Source organism: Pseudochaenichthys georgianus, chromosome 18 (genome assembly GCF_902827115.2).
Source record: "Pseudochaenichthys georgianus chromosome 18, fPseGeo1.2, whole genome shotgun sequence".
Lineage (NCBI taxonomy): Eukaryota > Metazoa > Chordata > Actinopteri > Perciformes > Channichthyidae > Pseudochaenichthys > Pseudochaenichthys georgianus.
The window spans coordinates 8,875,467-8,896,133 of NC_047520.1; the positions used below are offsets into that span (position 1 = coordinate 8,875,467).

General features: G+C 42.2%; 2 protein-coding genes across 10 annotated transcripts; one reads left to right on the forward strand and one right to left on the reverse strand.

The window, feature by feature from the left end:
• The first annotated feature begins 1,007 nt into the window (after positions 1 to 1,007).
• Positions 1,008 to 13,255, forward strand: trip6 (thyroid hormone receptor interactor 6). 9 transcript variants are annotated; one of them, XM_034106249.2, is made up of 11 exons: positions 1,008 to 1,099; positions 1,577 to 1,623; positions 4,964 to 5,240; positions 5,675 to 5,778; positions 5,939 to 6,052; positions 8,417 to 9,004; positions 9,487 to 9,583; positions 9,675 to 9,844; positions 10,520 to 10,698; positions 10,813 to 10,933; positions 11,566 to 13,255. In XM_034106249.2, exons 3-11 carry the CDS (start codon positions 4,970 to 4,972, stop codon positions 11,695 to 11,697), a joined length of 1,776 nt encoding a protein of 591 aa, XP_033962140.1. In that variant the 5' UTR covers positions 1,008 to 1,099; positions 1,577 to 1,623; positions 4,964 to 4,969; the 3' UTR covers positions 11,698 to 13,255. The 9 variants fall into 9 exon arrangements, with proteins under 9 accessions (XP_033962140.1, XP_033962141.1, XP_033962150.1 ...); XM_034106250.2 differs by having other exon boundaries at positions 1,577 to 1,611; XM_034106252.2 differs by lacking the exon at positions 1,008 to 1,099 and adding an exon at positions 1,109 to 1,209.
• A 562-nt stretch (positions 13,256 to 13,817) lies between these two features.
• On the reverse strand, positions 13,818 to 15,198 carry sst5 (somatostatin 5). The gene is made up of 2 exons (XM_034106460.2): positions 14,963 to 15,198; positions 13,818 to 14,198 (listed from the first exon to the last, which is right to left on the reverse strand). Exons 1-2 carry the CDS (start codon positions 15,089 to 15,091, stop codon positions 13,992 to 13,994), a joined length of 336 nt encoding a protein of 111 aa, XP_033962351.1. The 5' UTR covers positions 15,092 to 15,198; the 3' UTR covers positions 13,818 to 13,991.
• Between the last annotated feature and the right edge of the window lie 5,469 nt (positions 15,199 to 20,667).

A 20,667-nucleotide genomic window follows, 5' to 3' on the forward strand; every position in this document is an offset into this window, starting at 1 on the left:
TCTGATAATGTATGGGCTGAAGACATGCTTTGACTTCCAATCCCCCACTTGGTGCCAAAGATGTGGATGGCTCCTTCAACAATAACAGATCTGCTTAAACTGCCTCTTCCTGTGATAGCAGAGCGCCGTGGACATATAAGGGCAAACGAGAGAGACTGGAGGGAGGAGCATGGGGAGGAAGCGGGGATATCCCAGGGAGCAGCCGGGGTCGTTTGTCCACTTATTGGCACAGGGACATCAAATATAAATAATAGAGTTATGAAACTGTTGCTTTGAAGAAGCGCCTTAGGGAATGCAGGGCCTCCAATATGGTGCTGGGTGGAGTGGGAGGAAGAAGACAAGTCTGGGGGGTAACAGGAGGGGGGCAGTTGACCCAAATCTCATGATCCACAAAGCAAGCAATTTGACCTCCATACTTACGGCTGCTTAAACAACAGAAAAAAACATACACATTAAGACCAATTTCTCTGACCTCGTTATCCGCCAGACACCAATATCAAAACATTAAACTTAGATCAAACTTTGACAGCAGTATAATCTAATTCTGAATACAAATATTAGCTGGTAGGTTACTTCAAAATGTGCTTAAGTGGCATTTCTTTAACCAAAATTACAAATGGATACAGTCCAGAGAAATTTGCATCTTACTATTTATGTACATTTGGTAGCCAATTCTTAAGTTTGCCTATTGCGTAACTTGGTACATTTTTATTTTATTTTTCAATGTGTATACCCTTGTCATGAAATCAATTCACCTTTATCCCATTTTTTTGTAATACTTGGATTGGCTTTTTTTTTACTTTAATGTGAAGCTGAGATTTCCCCCAAAATATTATTCATGAAAAACGTTTTTTTAAAATTAAAATGTCATTATTTTTTATTATTTTGTATAGAATTACACAAAAACCAAACACATGGTTAATTTTTTTGTGACAGACCCCCCACCTTTCCACGCACGCACGCACACACACACACACACACACACACAACACACACACACACACACACACACACAGACAGAGAGCCGTTACGTCACGCTTCGGGAATGCAGTGAGGAGCTGCTGCTGCTGCTGCTAAAGGCCTCAGGATCCGTCACAAAGTAGGTGAACGACGCTAAATCTAAAAGAAAGTTATGTCGCGATAACTTTCACCGAGCTTTAAGCCTTTCAAAAGAGGCGCAGATTGAGTTTGTGTCGCGCTTTTCTGGCGGTAGGTGTCTGGTATTTCATTGTTTCCTCTGCGGTTGTGTTGAAGTTAGCCTGGAGGCAAGGCACGAGTTAAAAACAGGCTAACAAACAAGTAAACAAGGCTGTTATTAAAGTTAATTATTGCACATTATCCTATATTATTGCTATATTACTTTAGTGGTATGTTTTGGACATATGTGACGCACAAAGGACAGATTTGGTGGAAAAACTGAGCAGTGAGTCTCTATTAATTTGTACGAGGCGATAATGTTGCTGTGCGGAACTAACGCTACTATGTAAATACAATAAACTATCGCTAATGTGTTTTTAATGCGACATCTTTGTTCTATTTGACCTTTTTAACCAGTTTCGTTGTTCTTGTTCTGTAGATGAGACTGAAGGGAAGAGGAGAGTCACTGTAAAGGTACTGTAAAAGGTAGGAAATGCTAACAGTTTGCTAATAGTTATTAGGTGAGGTTTTTCTACCCACATTGACGAAGTTCCTGTTGATTCCCTGTTATTTTTGTCCATTTGAAATAGCTATTATCGCTAAATGTAGCTACAATGTGTCAAGCTAACCAGAACCTTCAAAATAAAAACGTGAATATGGTTTCAGAATAAAAAAAACAGTGGGTATAACTGTGAATATATGTAATTAGGGATTTTATGAAGCCAGTTTGTATTTTCTACCACTTATTTGTACTATACTGACTTTATTTTTCTTAAGTGTTCCGTGTAGCTGAAACCCTTACTGTAGCCCTATTTTATTTTGAAATGTAAAAACACCGAATGTTGTTGATGCTTATTCGCTCTTGCTTGACTCTTGTGACTGTCATCAACTTTGACATTTCGTGAGCGTTTACTACGCTTCCTTTGCAGATATTTAACAAACATTTCCAGCCGAACTTTGTGTTTTTAAACGATATTTAAAAAAAATACAATTGGCTTTACAGCAGACAGTAATAAAACCGCTTAGATTCCTTAATTTCTTGGCCCAGCCATCCTCGGATTTGAGTGTGTGCTCATCCGGATTCAGAGGCTTACATCAGGTCAAATAGGGAGGTGGTGGTCACTCTTTCCTCCACGTGGTCAATAACTGTCAAGTATGCTGATACAGCAGTGTTAAATGTCACCTATAAAGACCCTATAAATAAATACATATGTATTAATAAGTCTAAACCAAACCAAAAGGCTAAAACTGCACGTTAAAGTATTGCATTTCTGTATGTCTGCATCATCCTCATCTGTCATCATAATCCTTTTATCAACGGGGATTTATGACGGCCACAAGACCCGTTTACAATCCGTCTGAGTGGGATGATAATTTATCCTCTCGGACAATACCGATCTGTGTCGGTCCATCCTTATTCTCCCAATCCATTTAGGCATTGTGTCAATCACACAGCTTTCCAACATGTATGGAAAATGTATGGTTTATGAGTCATTTAATGGATAACATGTTAAGGGTGATGGCAGGGGCGGACTGGGACTACAAATCAGCCCGGGGCTCTCGACCGGCCCACTTCGGTACCGCCGGCCCACCGCGGTACCGCAAGTAAATACCGCTAAATACCGCTAGTAAATACCGCTAGTAAATTGTCGGGGGGACTGGGGGGGGGGTAGACAATTTACTAGCGGTAGACATTAAGGGTAAATAATGTCTACCTCCGAGCCGGTGGACTTGTATTATCACTGGCCCCACCATTGTAACCACTGGCCCGGAGCATTCGTCCAAAAAGAAATCGACTAATAATGAAGAAAATTAACACATTTGTTGCAATAGTAATGTATGCACTAACTACATTACTACTTGTACTACAACATTTTAATCATCAGTTCTTCCTCATTTTCCTCAATTGTTCATATTTGGTTTATTAAAATAATGATATTGTGGTCATTGTTAAAAAATGTCTGCTATTATTATTATTATTTGTATAATGCACTTTCTGCCTTCCTGTCATTAGGAGTTAGACATGTAATGGCTATAGATTAGATCCTTCATTATCCTAAACTGCTGGGACATTTTGCCAATACCTTTATATTGTCTACTCTTCACTTACTTGTCAGCATAGGTCGGCATTGATGTACAGAGCCGACAGAAGACCTTGTTTATATTGGCATCATATTGAGAGGTGCAGTGACGCGTCCTGAAACCAGGAAGTAAGCTGCTGGTTCCCTCGACAAGGGTTTTGGAAAATAGCTGGAAATAAGGTCTGTGGAAAACAAACCCGTTTGATAAATGCACGTTTTGTTCAGCCGGATAATCTCCACATGTCTACCCTACTTTTATAATTTTCGAATCATAAATCTAATCGATAGATTATAAAAGGGTTTTAGGACGCGTCACTGCAGCCAACTCCATCGATCAAGCTGGCTGAAACTTTCTCTCCCTCTTCTTCTCATACTCCCTGTCACTCTCCTTGAACTCCTCCGGTGACTTTCTTTTATTTGAAGATTGTTTTTTGCCCGGCGCTTGGCCGGTTACCGCTGGTATTAAAAACATTTGGCGAATGGTTAGGTGGCGCGATAGTCTGTAGTGAAGCAGCGCGCTCCCGCTCACCGGAGCCTGCTCCCGCTGCGCTCCGCAGCAAACAGCTGTTTGCTTTTCACCCAACAACAACAACGACAACCGACTCACGGAACGCTATGTTGTAGCGTTGATAAACGAAACAATTTAACTAAATTGCTAGTCAAAATACCAATACCACAGGACAATTTTTATATTTTTAGTGGCCCGAGCGGAAAGTACGTTATGCTGGCCCGGGGTGTCTAAATAGTGCTTCCGGGCCAGCGGGCCATTTAATGTCGAGCCCTGCCGGTTACCGGCCGGCCCACATCGTCCGACCGGCCCACTTCAGTACCGGCCCATCGGGATTCGTCCCGATGGCCAGTCCGCCCCTGGGTGATGCCATATGTTCACCAGCAATGTCTTATCTAATCTAAATCCACAGTAGTATTACATTTAGAAAGATACAGAGAAAATGAGTGTAGGTATTTGTAGAGTGGTAAAGAGCAATATTTATTTGCTTGTTTCCAGTAAATCACATAGTTAAAAAAAGATGAAGATAATTGCTTCCTTTCTTCAGGATCTTAAATATTTCCCTTGTAATTCATGCCACTTTCTATACATAAATCAGTATTTCCTTAAAGACCGGTATCCTATTGCAAGGCCCTTAGGTGCAAGTCAGCACTTTGTGGGCTCAGCTGTGTGCCGCAGGGTTGTTATTTATCCCACTGAGAATACATAATTGAATTGTTATGAGCCAGGTGTTGCCGTGTGTACAGACATTATACAACATTTCCTGCCCTGTTTTTGTGTCCGCTTCATTTGCAATGACACCAGTTTGTAAACAACACCCAAAGACAATAACCATTGTGGAGGAAAACAGGGAAGGGTCACCACAGATTTTGCACCTGTTTGTGCGTCTTGTGTGCTGGAGAACTTTTGCATGTTGTGCCCACGTTTTAGAGCAATGTGCGAGTCTGCTGGAAACCCCCAAGCCTTTTTAGAACGACTCCTCTCTTCCTGCTCCTCAACTAGAGACCTATTGTTCTATGTGTGTGTCCCTGTTGCTATTGGAAACAAATCATCCCTTAGTTTCCATTGGTTACCTATGAAATAAATCCACACACCATCAACGATTATGTGTTCTTACTTAACTGATATTAGGCAAAGCAACGACAGAAATTGCAAATTGAATGCATGTTAATTATAAGCATTTAATAGAGCGACGTGATGGCAATATTTTCTTCTTCTCTCTTTTTGATCTCATAAGCCTGCCATGTCCGGTCCCACCTGGCTTCCACCGAGAACTCTGGATAGCTCAGAGAGACCCGTCCCCCAAATGTCTCACTCTGCCGGGTCAGCGATCTACCGAGCCCCCAACAAGAAAGGGACGTCCGACCTCCGGCCGAAATATGGCCTCTACGACCAGAACGGAGGAGGTGGAGGAGGAGGAGGAGGAGGAGGGGGAGGAGGAGGAGGAGGAGGAGGAGGAGGGGGAGGAGGGGTGGCGGCGGCGGCTAATAGGTACATGGCTACTGGACCCACAGGTAAGAAAAATACAATTTTTACAGTAGTACAGTAGAGTCTTTTTGTATGTTCTAACACTTACACAAAGCAATTTTGAAAATGGAAAACTATGATTGCTTCTGCACCATGGCGATCGTATCTAATAAAATACAATGCTTATCTTATCTAAGCCAGGTGTACACTTACGGTCCTTGTTACTGGTTGACCTCTATTTACTGGCACTGAATATGTGATTAACCTTCAAATTCCTGAACCAAAATAAAATCATTAAGTCTCTCCTACCTGGCCTTTTAGTGTACACCAATAGCAAGGTCTTCACATCAGTTAAGCACACAGGTTTAGCTTCTTATAACATGCACCAATCTCCTGATTGTACTGAGGACATACCTGTCTTTTGGCTGTGTGTTTAATTAGAAAGAATGAACACATTGTTCTTTGTCTCCCTCTCCTAAAGGTGGGCCCATTCAGCATCCGTCAAGCGAGCACTATTACGCTCCTCCCCAGGCTCCCAAAGAAGAGCGCAACTGGAGCCCCCACATGGACAGCTACGAGCTGATGGTGGGTTCATTATTCTTGACTGATAATAAAGAAACATTTTAGAGTTGTTTTACAATTGGACTTATAGCTTCAATCTCTAAACTGTAAAAAACTGAAAAAAGAGCAAATGCGCAGTGCTTATTTATGTACTGACATGTTTCTTGTGCTGCTCGGTTTTCAGCACCGCGGTCCTGAGAAGCCGGTGAGCTATCACTCCAAAATCGATGCTGACATTGACTCCCTCACCAGTATGCTCGCTGATCTGGACAGCAACCCACAGGACCCCAGCACACAAGTAGGACAATAACACTTTGTTCAAACAAAATGGAAACGTTTTTGAGAAATCACACATGCATCAGGCCTAATATTTGAACTGAAACAGAAATACATTTAAGAAGTCAACTGAAACCTACAGACTGATTTGTCCTAACCATGGTAAAGGATCTATACATATTCAATTCAATGTGGGAGTTAAAGGTGGGGGAGGTAAGTTTCAGAAACCGGCTCGAGATACACTTTTTGTTATATTCCATGGAATGCTCTTAACATCCCGATAGCAATGAATATCTTAAGTGTTTTGACAAAAAAATCCATAAAAAAAAGTCATCTGTGGAAGCCGTAGCGCTGTAAAAAGCACGACCAATCATCTGAGCCGGCCCGGCTAAAGTAACTGGATGGCCGACCTGCCTGTCAGCCTTCCATCTGTGCACAAACTTATCTCGTGCCCTCATTGGTCATGTGCGCGTTCGTGTGTGTTGGGGGAGGGGCTCTGTAAGGAAGTGGCAGATTTGTTCCGGCTGTGTATTTTCAAATTCTAGCGCACTCGAGCTGGTTTCTCCGAAATTACCTACCCCACCTTTAAATAGGACTCAAGTTGGATTTCCAAATTGTTCAACATTGTGGATACTCCTACAAAGTTCCCTGTCCATGTATTTTGAATGTATGTAATCGAGCTACATTCCTCTGAGACTTTATACCTGGCCCCAACAAAAACAAGTAACGTATTGTAAGAATAAATGAATAAAAAAATGAATATATCCCAAAAAACTGAAACTAAACTAAAACTAGCAAAAAGTAACCAAAACTTAAAGGTAGGGTAGGAAAGAATGGAGAAACCAGGGCTGAAGTCGAATAGTCCATTTAGCTTAGGAACCTTCCTAAAGGAGTGAAATGACCCGGAAGTCCCTCAGTGGCAGCCATGATAAGTGCCGTTCGAATTCTCTAGAATGATGAGAATGATAGGAAAGGAGGTTTCAAACTTCCTTTATAACCTCCTTTAGCTTAGGAACCACTGGACCTCCCTAACCGACAGGAGAAGCGAAAATGCTGCCCCACAATGCCTTGCAGCCGCAGCATTTGCCGTCACTCAACAGTCGGCCGTTCACGGAAACAACCGATTATGACCAAGAAATGATATCATGAAAGTTACGGTGCTTATTAAGCATTTTAAAACGTAGGTGGTAAGTTGCCAAAGTGCTTTGTTTTGAACGGTCATCAGTATTATAATCAAAGAGAGAAATATGAACGTTAGTTTTCACAGTTATCAAAATAAAGTCAACATTTCAGTCTTTACTGAGCTGTGTGGGGTTTGTTCAACTTTTAAAAGATGTTTGAATGGTGATATACACAGTGATAGATGTTAAGGACTAACGTTTATAATAAATACATTTGTATTGATTTTAAGATCTTTAGTTCATACAATCATACGTATTGGGATCATTTGTATTAATGTGGACTGGAGGGAGAGGGGGACGAGCATAAGTTTCACTTTCCTTTTTTATTTCAATTCCAACTTTGGTCCTGAAGAATATGTTTCTCTGTTGTCCCCGTTCATAAAGCAAAGCAGCAGCATCAGAGCACGGTGCAGAGTCTCTAGATGAGTTCACAGCAGTCCCTCGTTCTTATTAAACATCCATGTTGTAGTCCGCTGTATAGAAAACTGTAGTTTCCACGGTTTCCCCACAGCAGCAGACGCACATTCATGACGTCCGCTGGCACATCATAAACACGTCGGATAGTGAAAGTGCAGTCGGATTCTCTAAAGTACCGCAGTCTCTTCTCCTAAGTCCTTTTGAATTCTCCTGTCCACTATCCCTTAACCCCGTGACGTTTCACTCAGAGGTCAAGGAATAGACGATAGGGTTAGAACTTAGGAGCTGATCTTTGGACTATTCGACTGCAGCCCAGCTCGAGTGCGCTAGAATTTGAAAGTACGCAGCTGAAAAAAATCTGCCCCTTCCTTCAGACTTCCTCACAGAGCCCCTCCTCCAACACACACGAACGCGCACATGACCAATGAGGGCATGACATAAGTTTGTGCACAGATGGAAGGCTGACAGGCAGGTAGGCCATCCAGTTATCTGCCACGGGCCGAGGCAGTTTTTTACAGCGCCACGGCTTCCACAGATGAAATATTTGTATATATTTATTGTCAAAACATTTAATATTCATTGCTATCGGGGCGTTAAGAGCATTCCATGGAATATAACAAAAAGTGTTTCTGAAGTGAATTACCTACCCCACCTTTAACGACAATTAAATTGAAAAGTAAGAACATTCAAAACATTGGAATGAACATAAAGATTTGCCTTTTAATACATAATCTCTGTGCCAAATCTGCCTGGATACTTACATTTCTTCATCTCCTGCCCCCCCACAGCTGTACGACAACGTGCCTTACAACAAGTACCTCCCTGCGGATCACTACAAGCCGGCTCACCAGAGCGCAGCCCCCCCTCAGGGCCGGCCCTCTATGGGCTACCCCCCTCACCCCCAGAGCCAATACCACCCGGCCCCCCGCTACCCCAGCGAGCACCAGACCCCGCAGTACCCCCCCTCCCACCAGCAGGAGTACTACTCCCCTTCTCCCACCCCCAAGCCGTACCCCCAGCCCGTCCCGGCCTCCTACAGCACCGCCTCCACCCCCACCGGGCCCCGCTTCAGCGTCCAGGTGAAGACGGCCCAGCCTGTCACCTACTCTCAGACGGGGAGGCAGGCGGAGCAGGCCTACACCCCCCCGCCCCCCCGCCAGCACGTGTCCCGCCCCCCCCCTCAGACTCAGACCAGTCAGCAGGGCTGGTACCCGTCACAGGCCGCCTCTCAGGCTCAGGAGATGCACTCGGAGGCCGTGTACAAGGGGGGCGGCCCCGGAGGGAGGGGTCACCAGGTGCCTCTGTCCAAGAGAGGGATGGAGAACAGTCACCCAGGGTCAGGGGCCGCTCTGAACCCGGCTTATCAGTCCAGCAAGGTAAGGGAACACATCTGAAGCCTGATTGAACTTATCGCACACACTCAAAGGACAGGATCAGAATGCCATTTTGGTGTTACATAAATATGCTTTGGTGTAATGATGCATACATAACACAGTTTAACGAATAAGGTTAGTTAGGATTATTAGTTGTAAAAAGGGGGCAAATGTAGAACAAGTATAACAAAATAAACTATTAAAAAAAATAAAAAAGGAAATTTACAAGAAATGTAAATATTCTTAATATAGTATAGAAAAAATCAGGATCATTTGGATACAAAACTCAAACACCAAACACAAGCAGCCATAAGAGAACCTCACATTTAAATTAAATCACAAAGTAATGAAGTAGTAGTTTAACAAAATAAATATAGTTAATACAATTTAATTATCTGAACAAACATTAAATGTACAGACCCAGTCCTAAATAATTGAATACTGAGTTGGTTATGAAAGGCGCATTTTTGTATTCTTTCTTCCAGCAGGGCATATCAACGAGCCGGCCTGAGGACGAGTTGGAGCGACTCACTAAGAAGTTGGTATATGACATGAACCACCCCCCCGTCGAGGACTATTTTGGTACAGTCGCTACTCTCTACATTAATAACTAATGACGCTTCATTCTGGTATTTGAAATAAAAACAAACCCAGACATGTAACACTCTTCCAGGTCGCTGTGCGCGGTGCGGAGACAACGTGGTCGGTGACGGCAGCGGCTGCATCGCCATGGAGCAGGTGTTCCACGTGGAGTGTTTCACATGCATCACTTGCCACGCCCGTCTCCGGGGGCAACCCTTCTACGCCCTCGACAAGAAGAGCTACTGTGAGAGCTGTTACATTGTAAGTCAAGAGATATCCCGAGAAAAAATAATACGAGAAAAAAGTCTGATATGTTTGAGAATAAAACAAAGATATCCTCTGAGATTAAAAAGTCAGAAATTTGCCAAGTTATTATTAAAATGTTTTCTCATGGAATCCCATTATTTAACTTGCAAGGATTGATCAACCTCAACATATTCGCAACTTTTTTGATTTGACAAATTTGGGACTTTTACCCTAAAAAAGCCAATTTCGCAAAAATGTACTCGCAACATTTCGCAAATTTTACTCGCTAAATAAAAGAAATTTAAATTACATTTTTTACGTTTTCCTCGCAAATCTTCCTCGCAAACGTCTTACATTTTCCTCACAAAGATCTAAAATATTCCTTGCAAATTGCTGGTTTTTTTCTTTGTCAGTTTTCTCTTTTCAAAGTTGTCAGTTTCTTTCCTGGCAAATTTGGCCATTTAATCTCAAAGGATATCCACATTTTCTTTTTCAGAAATGGACGACTGTAATCTCTGAAATTCAGAATGTCTTCTTCTTACCTACAAATGCTCTTATAAGCTGGTTTATAACCCCTTCCTCGCTCAATTGTTTTACGGATTCTTATATTTTTGGGTTAATGTAGTTTCTCCTGCAGTGCTGCTCTGCCCTTCCTACGCTAATCCACACTTGTTCTGCTCATCTCGTCAGAGTACATTAGAGCGCTGTTCAAAGTGCTCCAAGCCCATCCTGGACCGTATCCTGCGGGCCATGGGGAAGGCCTACCACCCTCGCTGTTTCACATGTGTGGTCTGTAACTGCTGTTTGGACGGGGTCCCCTTCACTGTGGACGCCACCTCTCAGATACACTGCATAGACGACTTTCATAGGTACGAAGGCATTCAAGCGCCATGATGTTACCCCTGGTCTTCTTTACTTGCTAAGGCGCAGGAAGGCAGACGTGTGCACTAACTGTAAATGTCGATGCTTGGTGTCCCTGACAGGAAGTACGCTCCTCGCTGCTCGGTGTGTGGCGAGCCCATCATGCCCGAGCAGGGTCAGGAGGAGACGGTGAGGATCGTGGCTCTGGACCGAAGCTTCCACGTTAACTGTTACGTCTGTGAGGTGAGCCAGGACAGGATTATATAACATCATATATCAGAAACATCAGGACTTAAGTCAAAATAAGTTTTGGTTTAAGTACTTAAAAAGCTCCTTTTTGGTTTTTAAGGAGTTCCTGGTATCACATTTTATCATTAAAAGCAAAATGACATTGTCACAACTGACCTTTTGAACGTTATATAACTGCGATAGATGTACCCGGGTTAAATAAAAGGGAAACCTTTTAAATGATGATAATAATTTTTCTGAAGTAAAATATTTACATTTTCTTCATTTTAATTTAAATGACCGACTCAAAATGTGGAAGAATATATACAGCATTAATTTAGCTTAAGTTCCGTGGTAACATGAAGGGAACAAATACAAATAGGTGACAATTAAGTCAGTTTGGTAGATATCTTTTGCAAAAAATGTAAATATTTATTTATTTACTTACTTATTTATTTACTCATTCATTCATGCATTTATCTATTATTATTTTTCAAAGTTAGGGCTCTAATCCATGCCTAAACTTAAATTGAAACACCGTACCTCTACAGGGGAATCAATGTTCTGGAGAGTGGATTTGATATACTTTGATATACATGATTCAACATGAGTGTTTATGTGAGCTGACTGAAGTGTCTTTCCATCAGGAGTGCGGCCTCCTGCTGTCCTCTGAGGGCGAGGGGCGGGGCTGTTACCCTCTGGACGGCCACATCCTGTGTAAGAGCTGCAGCGCCTGCCGCATCCAGGACCTCTCGGCCAAAATCTCCACCGACTGCTAACAGACCCGCTCCCACCTTTTCAGCACACGTTACACATTGATGGCGCAGACCGGAAACACCCCTGCTGTGCTCAGACTCTTGAGGTTCTTTTTTACCCTTTTTCTCTGACCGTGAGCTGACATACAGCTCCCTCTGTTGGTATCCAGCTGTAATTTAATTTGCAGAAGAACATTTCCTGACATGGAGTTACCACCTTCCTTTCATTCTGATGTCCTACACAGCTTTCCTTCGGTACACGTCTGCTCCATTTTTCACGTTTAGTTTGACAGTGGCCTGACCTGCAGGCAGCTTGGGCTCCACTTACCATGTGTTCGGTACTGCTCAGCTATTAACTTGCACATTATAATAACTGTCAAAGACAACGAAAGTAAGGAAGGCTATCACACATTTAGACGGGAAAATGAAGCAAAGGATACATGCTAATTAGACTACAACAATAGGACATGTACGTTTGCAGAACTGCCTCAAAATGAGCGTTTTAAAAGCACATTGCAACAACTGTGAGTGTACATAAAGGGCTGGTTTGGTTACAGACTGTTTTTGAAAAGCGTGTAGCTTTTAGTGCAGTGGATGTTTGCAGAGACGTAGCATCACAGCAGGAGAAATGTAGACGAGAGGAATGTGTAGTCAACCTTTTATTCTTTAGCTCATTATAGTAAAAATATCCACTAGAACAAATCCCTCATTAATCTCACGCTTATTACAGGACCTTTGTCTCCAAATCACAATCATGCTTTTTTTTGTTTGTTGGTTGATACTTGACCTTTACATTGAAGATGGTGGTGCAATGAAGTCTTAGGAACACAGGGTGTTGGTTACTCATGAGGGTTTGGAAGAGAAAACCTCATTGTTCTCAATTGGGTAGATTTACATGACACGTTTGTAATATACATAATGGTTATTCTTAGCTTTCGACAACATACGATACGATGCATTTCCCCCCCAAACATTGATTGTGATTTTGAACATCCTTGCACTCATGTGGGTCGAGACTTTAGAGCCACAGATTTGTTACGATTGTGTTTAACCTCTGTGTTTCCGTCCTCATTTTGTACTTGTGTAACTTAAAGGGCTTAGAAATGTAAAAGCCTTAACTCAAGGATGTCATTTAGTTTCATTATAATCCCTTTTTTGAAACCCTTTGTCTATGAATTCCACCATTTTACTTTTTTGTTGTTATCATGCTAAAACGGTTCAGCCTCTTGTTAATTTATCTCATGATGTATATACTGTAGTGTATTAGTCTGATTTGTATCATTAATGTCATTTCATTTATACCCAAAAGTGTCATTTCAAGAAATCTGACCCCTGCCAACTCTTGAACACCTTTTCGTTTTGTTTTCATTCTTACTCCGTTTGAAAAGCTGTGAATTGCAGCGTGTAAATCAAAGCCGCGGTACTGCAGCGGACCTCTGCTGAATTCACTCTGAGAAGAAGGGGGCCATGTTGAACACAACAGCCTGTTGATGTAGAAATGGAAGTTTGTTACACTAATGGATTTTCTCCTAATACAGGTAGTAGTTACATCATTGATTATTAAAATGTCAGCAAGTTAAAAGTGTGTCTTATTTAAACTCAAAGTGTTCAAAATCATCATATAACGGTGTTGAATGTCCTAATCTTAGTGCATATACAAAACGAAGTTGCTTAGGTTTAAAGTACACGATAACATTTATGTATCCTTAATAGATAGGACATTCATTTTCTTAATTTGTCCAATACTGAGAATGCAGTAATACTATGGTATTTTATAGCTCCTGGGTACATTTCTACCTGGTTCGATTTAGAAAAACACCTCAGTTAAAACAAAAGGCTTGAGGAGTTGGAAAGACCAGAGGGGAGAGCAGACCAAAATTGCAATTAAGTTGCATTATGGGAATTTGAATGATCAAGTGTTTTAGGAGCATAGACCCATACTTAAGTATAAAAGTCATGATATATCAGATCCTGCAGCTTCAATTCTACTGTTTTTGTTAAAATGTCTCTCCTGTAGGTCTCCAAAATGAAAGTGCAATACAACGCTACTCGGGTACCACTTTTTAAGACACAAACAAAGGTCAAATCAGCATATCAGTTAACAAATGTTCCCTTTTTTAAATCAGAAAATTTTATTTGAGACTTTGTACATCTCTGGAAATCGACATACAATCTATTACTGGTATTACAATAACCAAAACTCCTGTGTTTGGCATTTCGCAGCAGATGATCCATTTAAAACACGAGTGAGCAAACAGATTTCATTTATCATTAAAAAGCATATTTAAAAAAACAAAGTTACTCCAACTTGAACTGCTCTAACACGAGGTGAATGTCTTCCAGAAGAAGTTGCGGCAGCCTACTTTGCGCTCTCTGTGGCTGAGGGGGAGATGTCTCCTCATCACCTCCTCCCGGACCCCCCCCTCCTCCTCCTCCCCCTCCTCCTGCAGCTCGGGGAGCATCTCGTCTCCTCTCGCCGCCAGCAGCTCGGACACAAACTTCAGCAAGAGCAAGTGAGTCAGACCCTGCAGGAGGACACAAAACACGCACTTGTAGTCACGTCATTCCTTATGAAAATGTCAGCAAGTTAAAGGTGTCCCTTTGTATTCAAACACTGTCCGATAAAAGGGCCATTCACCAATTCCATATTTGTACTCACTATGTCAAATAACAACGAAAGGGTATTGTTAATCTCTATTTGATTGTATTTCTAATTCACGTGCGATGTCTTGACGAAAACATTTCCCAAATTGGGATCAACAAAATGTATCTTATCTTAATATTTGAACAAACTGCTATTCTTGCTGATACGGCTTATCGATAACAGTCCTTTTATTGTTTTTATTTTTTTGTGAGTAAAAACGAAACAATTGAACAAGAACATTTACAATTGTTTATTTGCATTGTAAGTTAAAAAAGAAAAAGATTGAGTAATAACTTTAAGCATTGTTAACTATTATTGTTGGCTATTTTGTTCTGCTTATGGTAATTTAAAGTATAAAGGCACTTGAATATGAGAGTTGATCCCTTTAATGACTGTTAAATATCCAACTCACGATTTTAACATGACACCAACAAATTATTTAGTTCCAAAAATACTAAAATGAGATAATACCTATTAATTGAAAATAATAAGAAAAAAGGATATACGAACAAAAAATGCATAAATATATTAAAGAACAACAGAGTTAATTAAAATGGTCGTCGATAAGTTATATTTCTTCCATGCTTCCAATATAGTGAAATATCCAAACCCTGATCCCAAATCCCAGCCCTTTGAGTCACCCACCTTGTCCGTTGCGAGCTGTGCTCTTAGTGCCAGCATGTCTCTGCGTGGAGCAGCTCCGACCTGCACCAGGAGCCCGGAGGAAAACAAGGCCACAAGAAGTATCTGCACCTGAGAGCGAAGCATCTCCATCTCAAACAGCAACACTCCAATAACCCCCGATTCTCTTTGCAACACTGGTGATGTGCAAAAGTCCCAAATATAAGCAATCAGGAAAACAGGGTGGGATGTCGGAAGAGCTGAATGTTATCACTGTTTGAGTAGGATGTGTTGGGCTGATAAATAGGCTTCTTCATCTTCAAATCTTCCTCATCCTCCAGGAAACAAAAGGATGTGATTGGTGGAGAAGGAGGAGGTGGAGGTTGTGTGTCACCGGATGGGAGAAGGTCATCACTCGCCACGACGAACGCTCCTGTAACACCTCCAACAAAAGCTCCAAAAACTTTTTTATTAGTAATTTAGTAACTTTGTGAAATATCAATTTGAATGGTAACATATGACTTTACTTCTGTCAGTCATGATTATTAGTAAGTGTCCTGGTGTCATCGTGAGGGCTGCATGCTGTGCACTGTTGTTAATGACACAATGTGACTCAAATGTTAATGAGGCGGATTAGCGGTGTGCCGTCACTTTGGCGAATAAACATGGGAATCATCTAAATGTCAGACTGCAAAACAAAAGGGTTGATGTTCGTGTTTGGTCAAGACACGAACAAGTAACTATGTGGGTTATTGCACATTTAAAAGATCACATAATCGGTATGTTACTTCTATTTCTAATGTATACATGGAAAAACACCACCGTTTAAATTGTAAAAAAGCATTTTCTATTTTGTTATTTTATCTTTTCACTACACGTTCTTACTTCAACTTCTTCTGTTTGTACATTTTTTTTTTTTTTTTTCATTCCAAAATGGAGAAATTGTCACACAACCAAAGTTCCCCTAAGTGTTCTGCTTCTTCTTATCCAGATATATGGATATTTAAAGTCCTTTTTGCTGTTGTGAATCGTTTTATATTTTTATTTTCTGCTAACGAGCTATGTCTATAAGACTGATATACAGCATCAGCTGCACTTTATTTAAAACGTGACCATTAAGTAATAAAATAAACACAAACATGCCATTAACCAAGTCAACCCAAAGCACGACTGTTTGAACAGCATATAATGAGTAAGTATCATGTTCACGCCTCGTTCCTTAAATAGGCGTTGACCTTTTCTCCACCGCAGGACTCTCACTGATAAGTCTGATTACTCAGTCTTTAATCGTGACATTACTTGACTTTAAGTAACATTTTCCCGGTAGTGGGGATGTGATGACTGCAGGCGTCCAGCTGTGCTGCTCCGGACAAAGTAGATGTGTCCAACAGTGCGATGATCACACGTCCTCCGCCTCTACACCTGCTGCTACATGATCAAAAATAGTGTCTTTCTTCCCGCAATTTGTCAGGGTTAATTGTCTTCACCTATGGATAACACGCAGTATAATTCCCCATGTTGTTTCCTCATAACCCTATAAGATTCTTCATTATTTCATCTTTATAACAAGTCACACATTTTAACAAGAACTATTCCCATCGGAAGAGAGCAATTCAATATTTACAATTCACGTTATAGTTTCCTGTACAAGTTCAAATTGAGTGCCTGATGAATCCGAGGACAAGAGGAGACTCCTTTGTTAGCCTTTTACTATTCTCAGTTTGTCTTGTGTTTTGGAGTCCAAATGATTACAAATAAAAATGACAATTGATGCATTTTATTCAAACCGTTTGGCTTAACATAACTGATAAAGTGAGCGACTAGTGAGTTACATGTTTGTGAAGAAAGCTGTGCCAAGATGTTTGTGAAATGTAAGATATAGCCTACATTTATTTGGGATGATGGATTAAATGAGGATTATTAGAATTGCACACCAATTTAGAAGACAATATTTTTTTGCATGAATGATTTTGGAATGGAGACATATGTTGATTATCAGTGAAGAAGCAACCATCACTGATGCTGGAGAGTTTGGCATTTTTTATGTGCACTAATGTAGTTCAAGAAATGTTGAAAAAATATCCTTTAATTGAGTAAACATTGCAACGCAGTGTAGAAACACGTGTAGTTGAGAAATAAAATGAAGATGCTCATTTACAGTTAAAGCAGCCTATCTTAAATGTGTGAATGTATGTATTTGAACCAAACTCCAAACGAACCAAAACATACAAATGAGCTTTTAAAAATAAAATCATTATAATTATTCAGAAAACGGTAACATTTAGGCACTTTACTTCATAGATTAGCCCAGCATAATCTAAAATAAGCATTATTGTGTGTAACTGTGGACTGCTTGTTCAATGTATTACTGACGCTCTCTGTCCACTGGGTATCGCTGCTCATTTTAACTCAAAGCCTTCCTTCAACACATACATGTCTCAAGAAGTATCTAGAAGTTGTCGATACTTCTTAATACATGCATGTGTGTATGTACAAAGAATACACAATGCATAGGCAAGTGGTGGCTTTATTTATGACCACAGCATGTACAGTGAACTGGACATGTACGTTGCATGCCGACTAACAACTGAATGCCTAACATGGCGCACTAGCTACAGTGGCCTGCAAAGGAAAAACGTAATCATATGAGAATGATCTACATTCCTTCTCTTTAGCTGATGTTTCTATCTGAAAGAAAATAACATTTAAGGCGACCTGATCGTGTTATGTATGGTGTGTCACTGTTGTTGCAAGGGAAGTGTGATGTGTGTCTTGGTAGTGAAGGGGAACTGTGCTGTGTCAGCCTGCTGTTTCTCTCAGGTGTTTCTGGTACACAGTCCATCATAGAGGGGTCGGTGTTTTGAGTGTCCAAGTCTTGAAGCTGCTGTTGCCGGGGCGACGGCTCGGGAACAGGAATGATGTGACAACGACTCCGTCTGTATGAAGTCCCGTCGGCTTGGATTATGTAAGAGCGTGGTTTCTCGCTCACTTCCTTGACAACGCCAAGCCGATCGTATCCTTTTGGGGTCTGCATCCTGATCACTTGTCCCTCTGCCAGGGGTTTCAGAGGAGAACTTGAGATGAGAGGAGACTTTAAGATGAGCCGCTTGTTGAGGAGTTGTGTTCTGGTTAGTTGTGCATTTTTGGGGTTTGGCTGTAACAGTTTGGTGCTCATGGGGATGGCTAGATTTCAAACCAGCCAGAGTATGAGTCAACCAGCACCTGATACCGTTTTCCATGCCACTTGAAGATGTCTGTTGCCACTGTGGACCATGGGAGATCTGGCACAGGATGAAGCTGGAGGGGCTCCTTTTGCTGATGGGATCTGCACATGAAAGCAACTCCTCCGTAATGTCTCTAGACATTTCTGGCCAAAAAATGATGCTTCTTGCTCTGCGTTTGGTTGCTTCAATGCCGGGGTGTCCTCTGTGCACTATTTTGATTTTGACCGAGTGTGTGTCACCCAGCGGACTGTACCGCTCCAAAACCGAGGCTGTGGACCTCAGTTACCTCATTCACACCAACGGTGTTTCAGGGCCGGTTCGGAGCTGGAGCTTGTTAAGCACCGGGTTTTCCTGTTCACACCGCAGCGGAGCAGCCTCTTAGCTCCGGAATCCGGTTCGTTTCAAGCACCAAACATTTTTCCGGCTAGAGCAAAAGCACCGCATACGTCACGCTTACGTCGAGGCGGGGGCAGGGGCGGGATCAACTCCTGAACAACAACAGAAAGCCCGTGTTTTATCCAGTTTGTAATACACAATGATGGAGAAACTTAACAAGCAGCAGTGGTCCACTGAAGAGACCAGCTACCTACTGGGAATCTGGTCTTCCGAAGAGGTACAGAGGAAGCTGGAGCACAATCGGCCGTTGTTGCTGTCGGTGTCAGCTGTGAGGGGTTTCCGCAGTTTGGCTTTATGAAGCAGGCACGCAAACGGTTACATCATGACGCAAACGATGACGCAGCACCAGTCGGACTCTGTGCGGTGTGAAAAGAGCCAGAGCTAAACCGAAGAACCGGTTCTGAACCTGAAAAGCTCGAGCACGGAGCTTGAACCGGAGTTGCGTTGGTGTGAATGAGGGCAGTGACAAGGAAATGAGCCCCTGGTTGCAGACTCCTTACGCTTCCCCTTCAAGACTTCCCAACCCCTCGTCGTGCAATACGTAAACACAAGAACAACAGGAAACCCAGAACTCCCTTCACAACCGCTCAGCTGCTGTCTCTGGAGAGGAAGTTCCGTCAGAAACAGTACCTGTCCATCGCAGACAGAGCGGAGTTCTCCTGCTCCCTCCTCAGCCTCACAGAGACCCAGGTCAAGATCTGGTTTCAGAACCACAGGGCCAAGGCCAAGAGGCTGCAGGAGGCCGACCTGGATAAGTTCAAGCTGGTCGCGAAGCCGCTGCTGCCGGCCTTCAGCTTCCCCTTCCCCATAGGTGCTCTCACCTTGCTTCTGATTTCTTGAATGAAACTTGTGCCTTTCCATTATTTTGTTATGTTGAGGGTTGCATATTTCACGGAATTTCCGTATCAAACAGTCCGGGTCCTCCCTTGATTCAGCTGGGGAGATCACCGCACCGTTGGGGCCTGGCGCGCGCACTTCAGCTGCATACATAAAGGATCGTTCACGTTCAATGGCTTCTGGTCCAGCAAGATTGAGGAGGATGTAAGCCTTAAATCCTGGCAGCCTTGTCTGGGTGCACTGCGGCGATGAAGATTTCATACTCCCTCTCGAAGATCCGCCAGCTCTCCGCGATGTTTCCCTCAAACATAACAGGGTCGGGACGGTGAAATCCATCCGCCATTGTAGCTGGGGCTAGCGTTAGCCAGCTAGTTAGTGTTAGCACGGTCCGTGGAATAAAATGTCTCCAGACGAGAGGCTCGTGCCATCTTCTGACCATCTCTGATGTAGAAGTTGTTGATACTTCTTAATACATGCATGTGTGTATGTACAAGGAATATACAATGCATAGGCAAGTGGTGGCTTTATTTATGACCACAGCATGTACAGTGAACATGTACGTTGCATGCATGGGTTGCATGCCGACTAACAACTGAATGCCTATTGCTATTACCTTAACACGTCACCGGGTGGCACACTAGCTACAGTGGCCTACAAAGGACAAACTTAATCATATGCGAATGATCTATTCTACAGTATCCCTGGGAGTTTTTGCTCGTTAGATTTTCAGTTAATTAAGAGCTGTGTTCATGAAGATGAAGGCCGTGAAACCCGGAGGTGTGTGTGTGCTTGTTAGCTCCTCCTCGTTAGCTAGAGTCAGTCAAAATGGCGACATCTTCGAGATATAAACACAGCTGACAGCTAGTGATGGCAAAATGAAGCTTTGAATGAAGCATCGAACCACTTGGACAATTGTGCCGGAAATAGGTTCATTTCTCGAAGCTTCAGTTAGAACGACCTCTCCTGGCGAAGTGCAAGGCTGCAGTGGGTTTAACATATCTAAAAATATTCGATGCACACACACACTAAGACTGAATATCATGTTCTATTTGCAATTAAAGATTGATAATTGTGTGTATTGGGTTATTGAGAAGAGACTAGAGAGTGCTGGACATTTTTGGGAGGAGAGGGCCTTTTATCAGTTATTAAAGTTTAAAAGCAATGATTAAAATACATCCATTCCGGGCTTTGAACCAGCTTCACAGAAGACATCGCCGCATTCGGGCCGCCGGCTCTACCCACTGGGCTATCTATTCCTTAAAATATTGAACT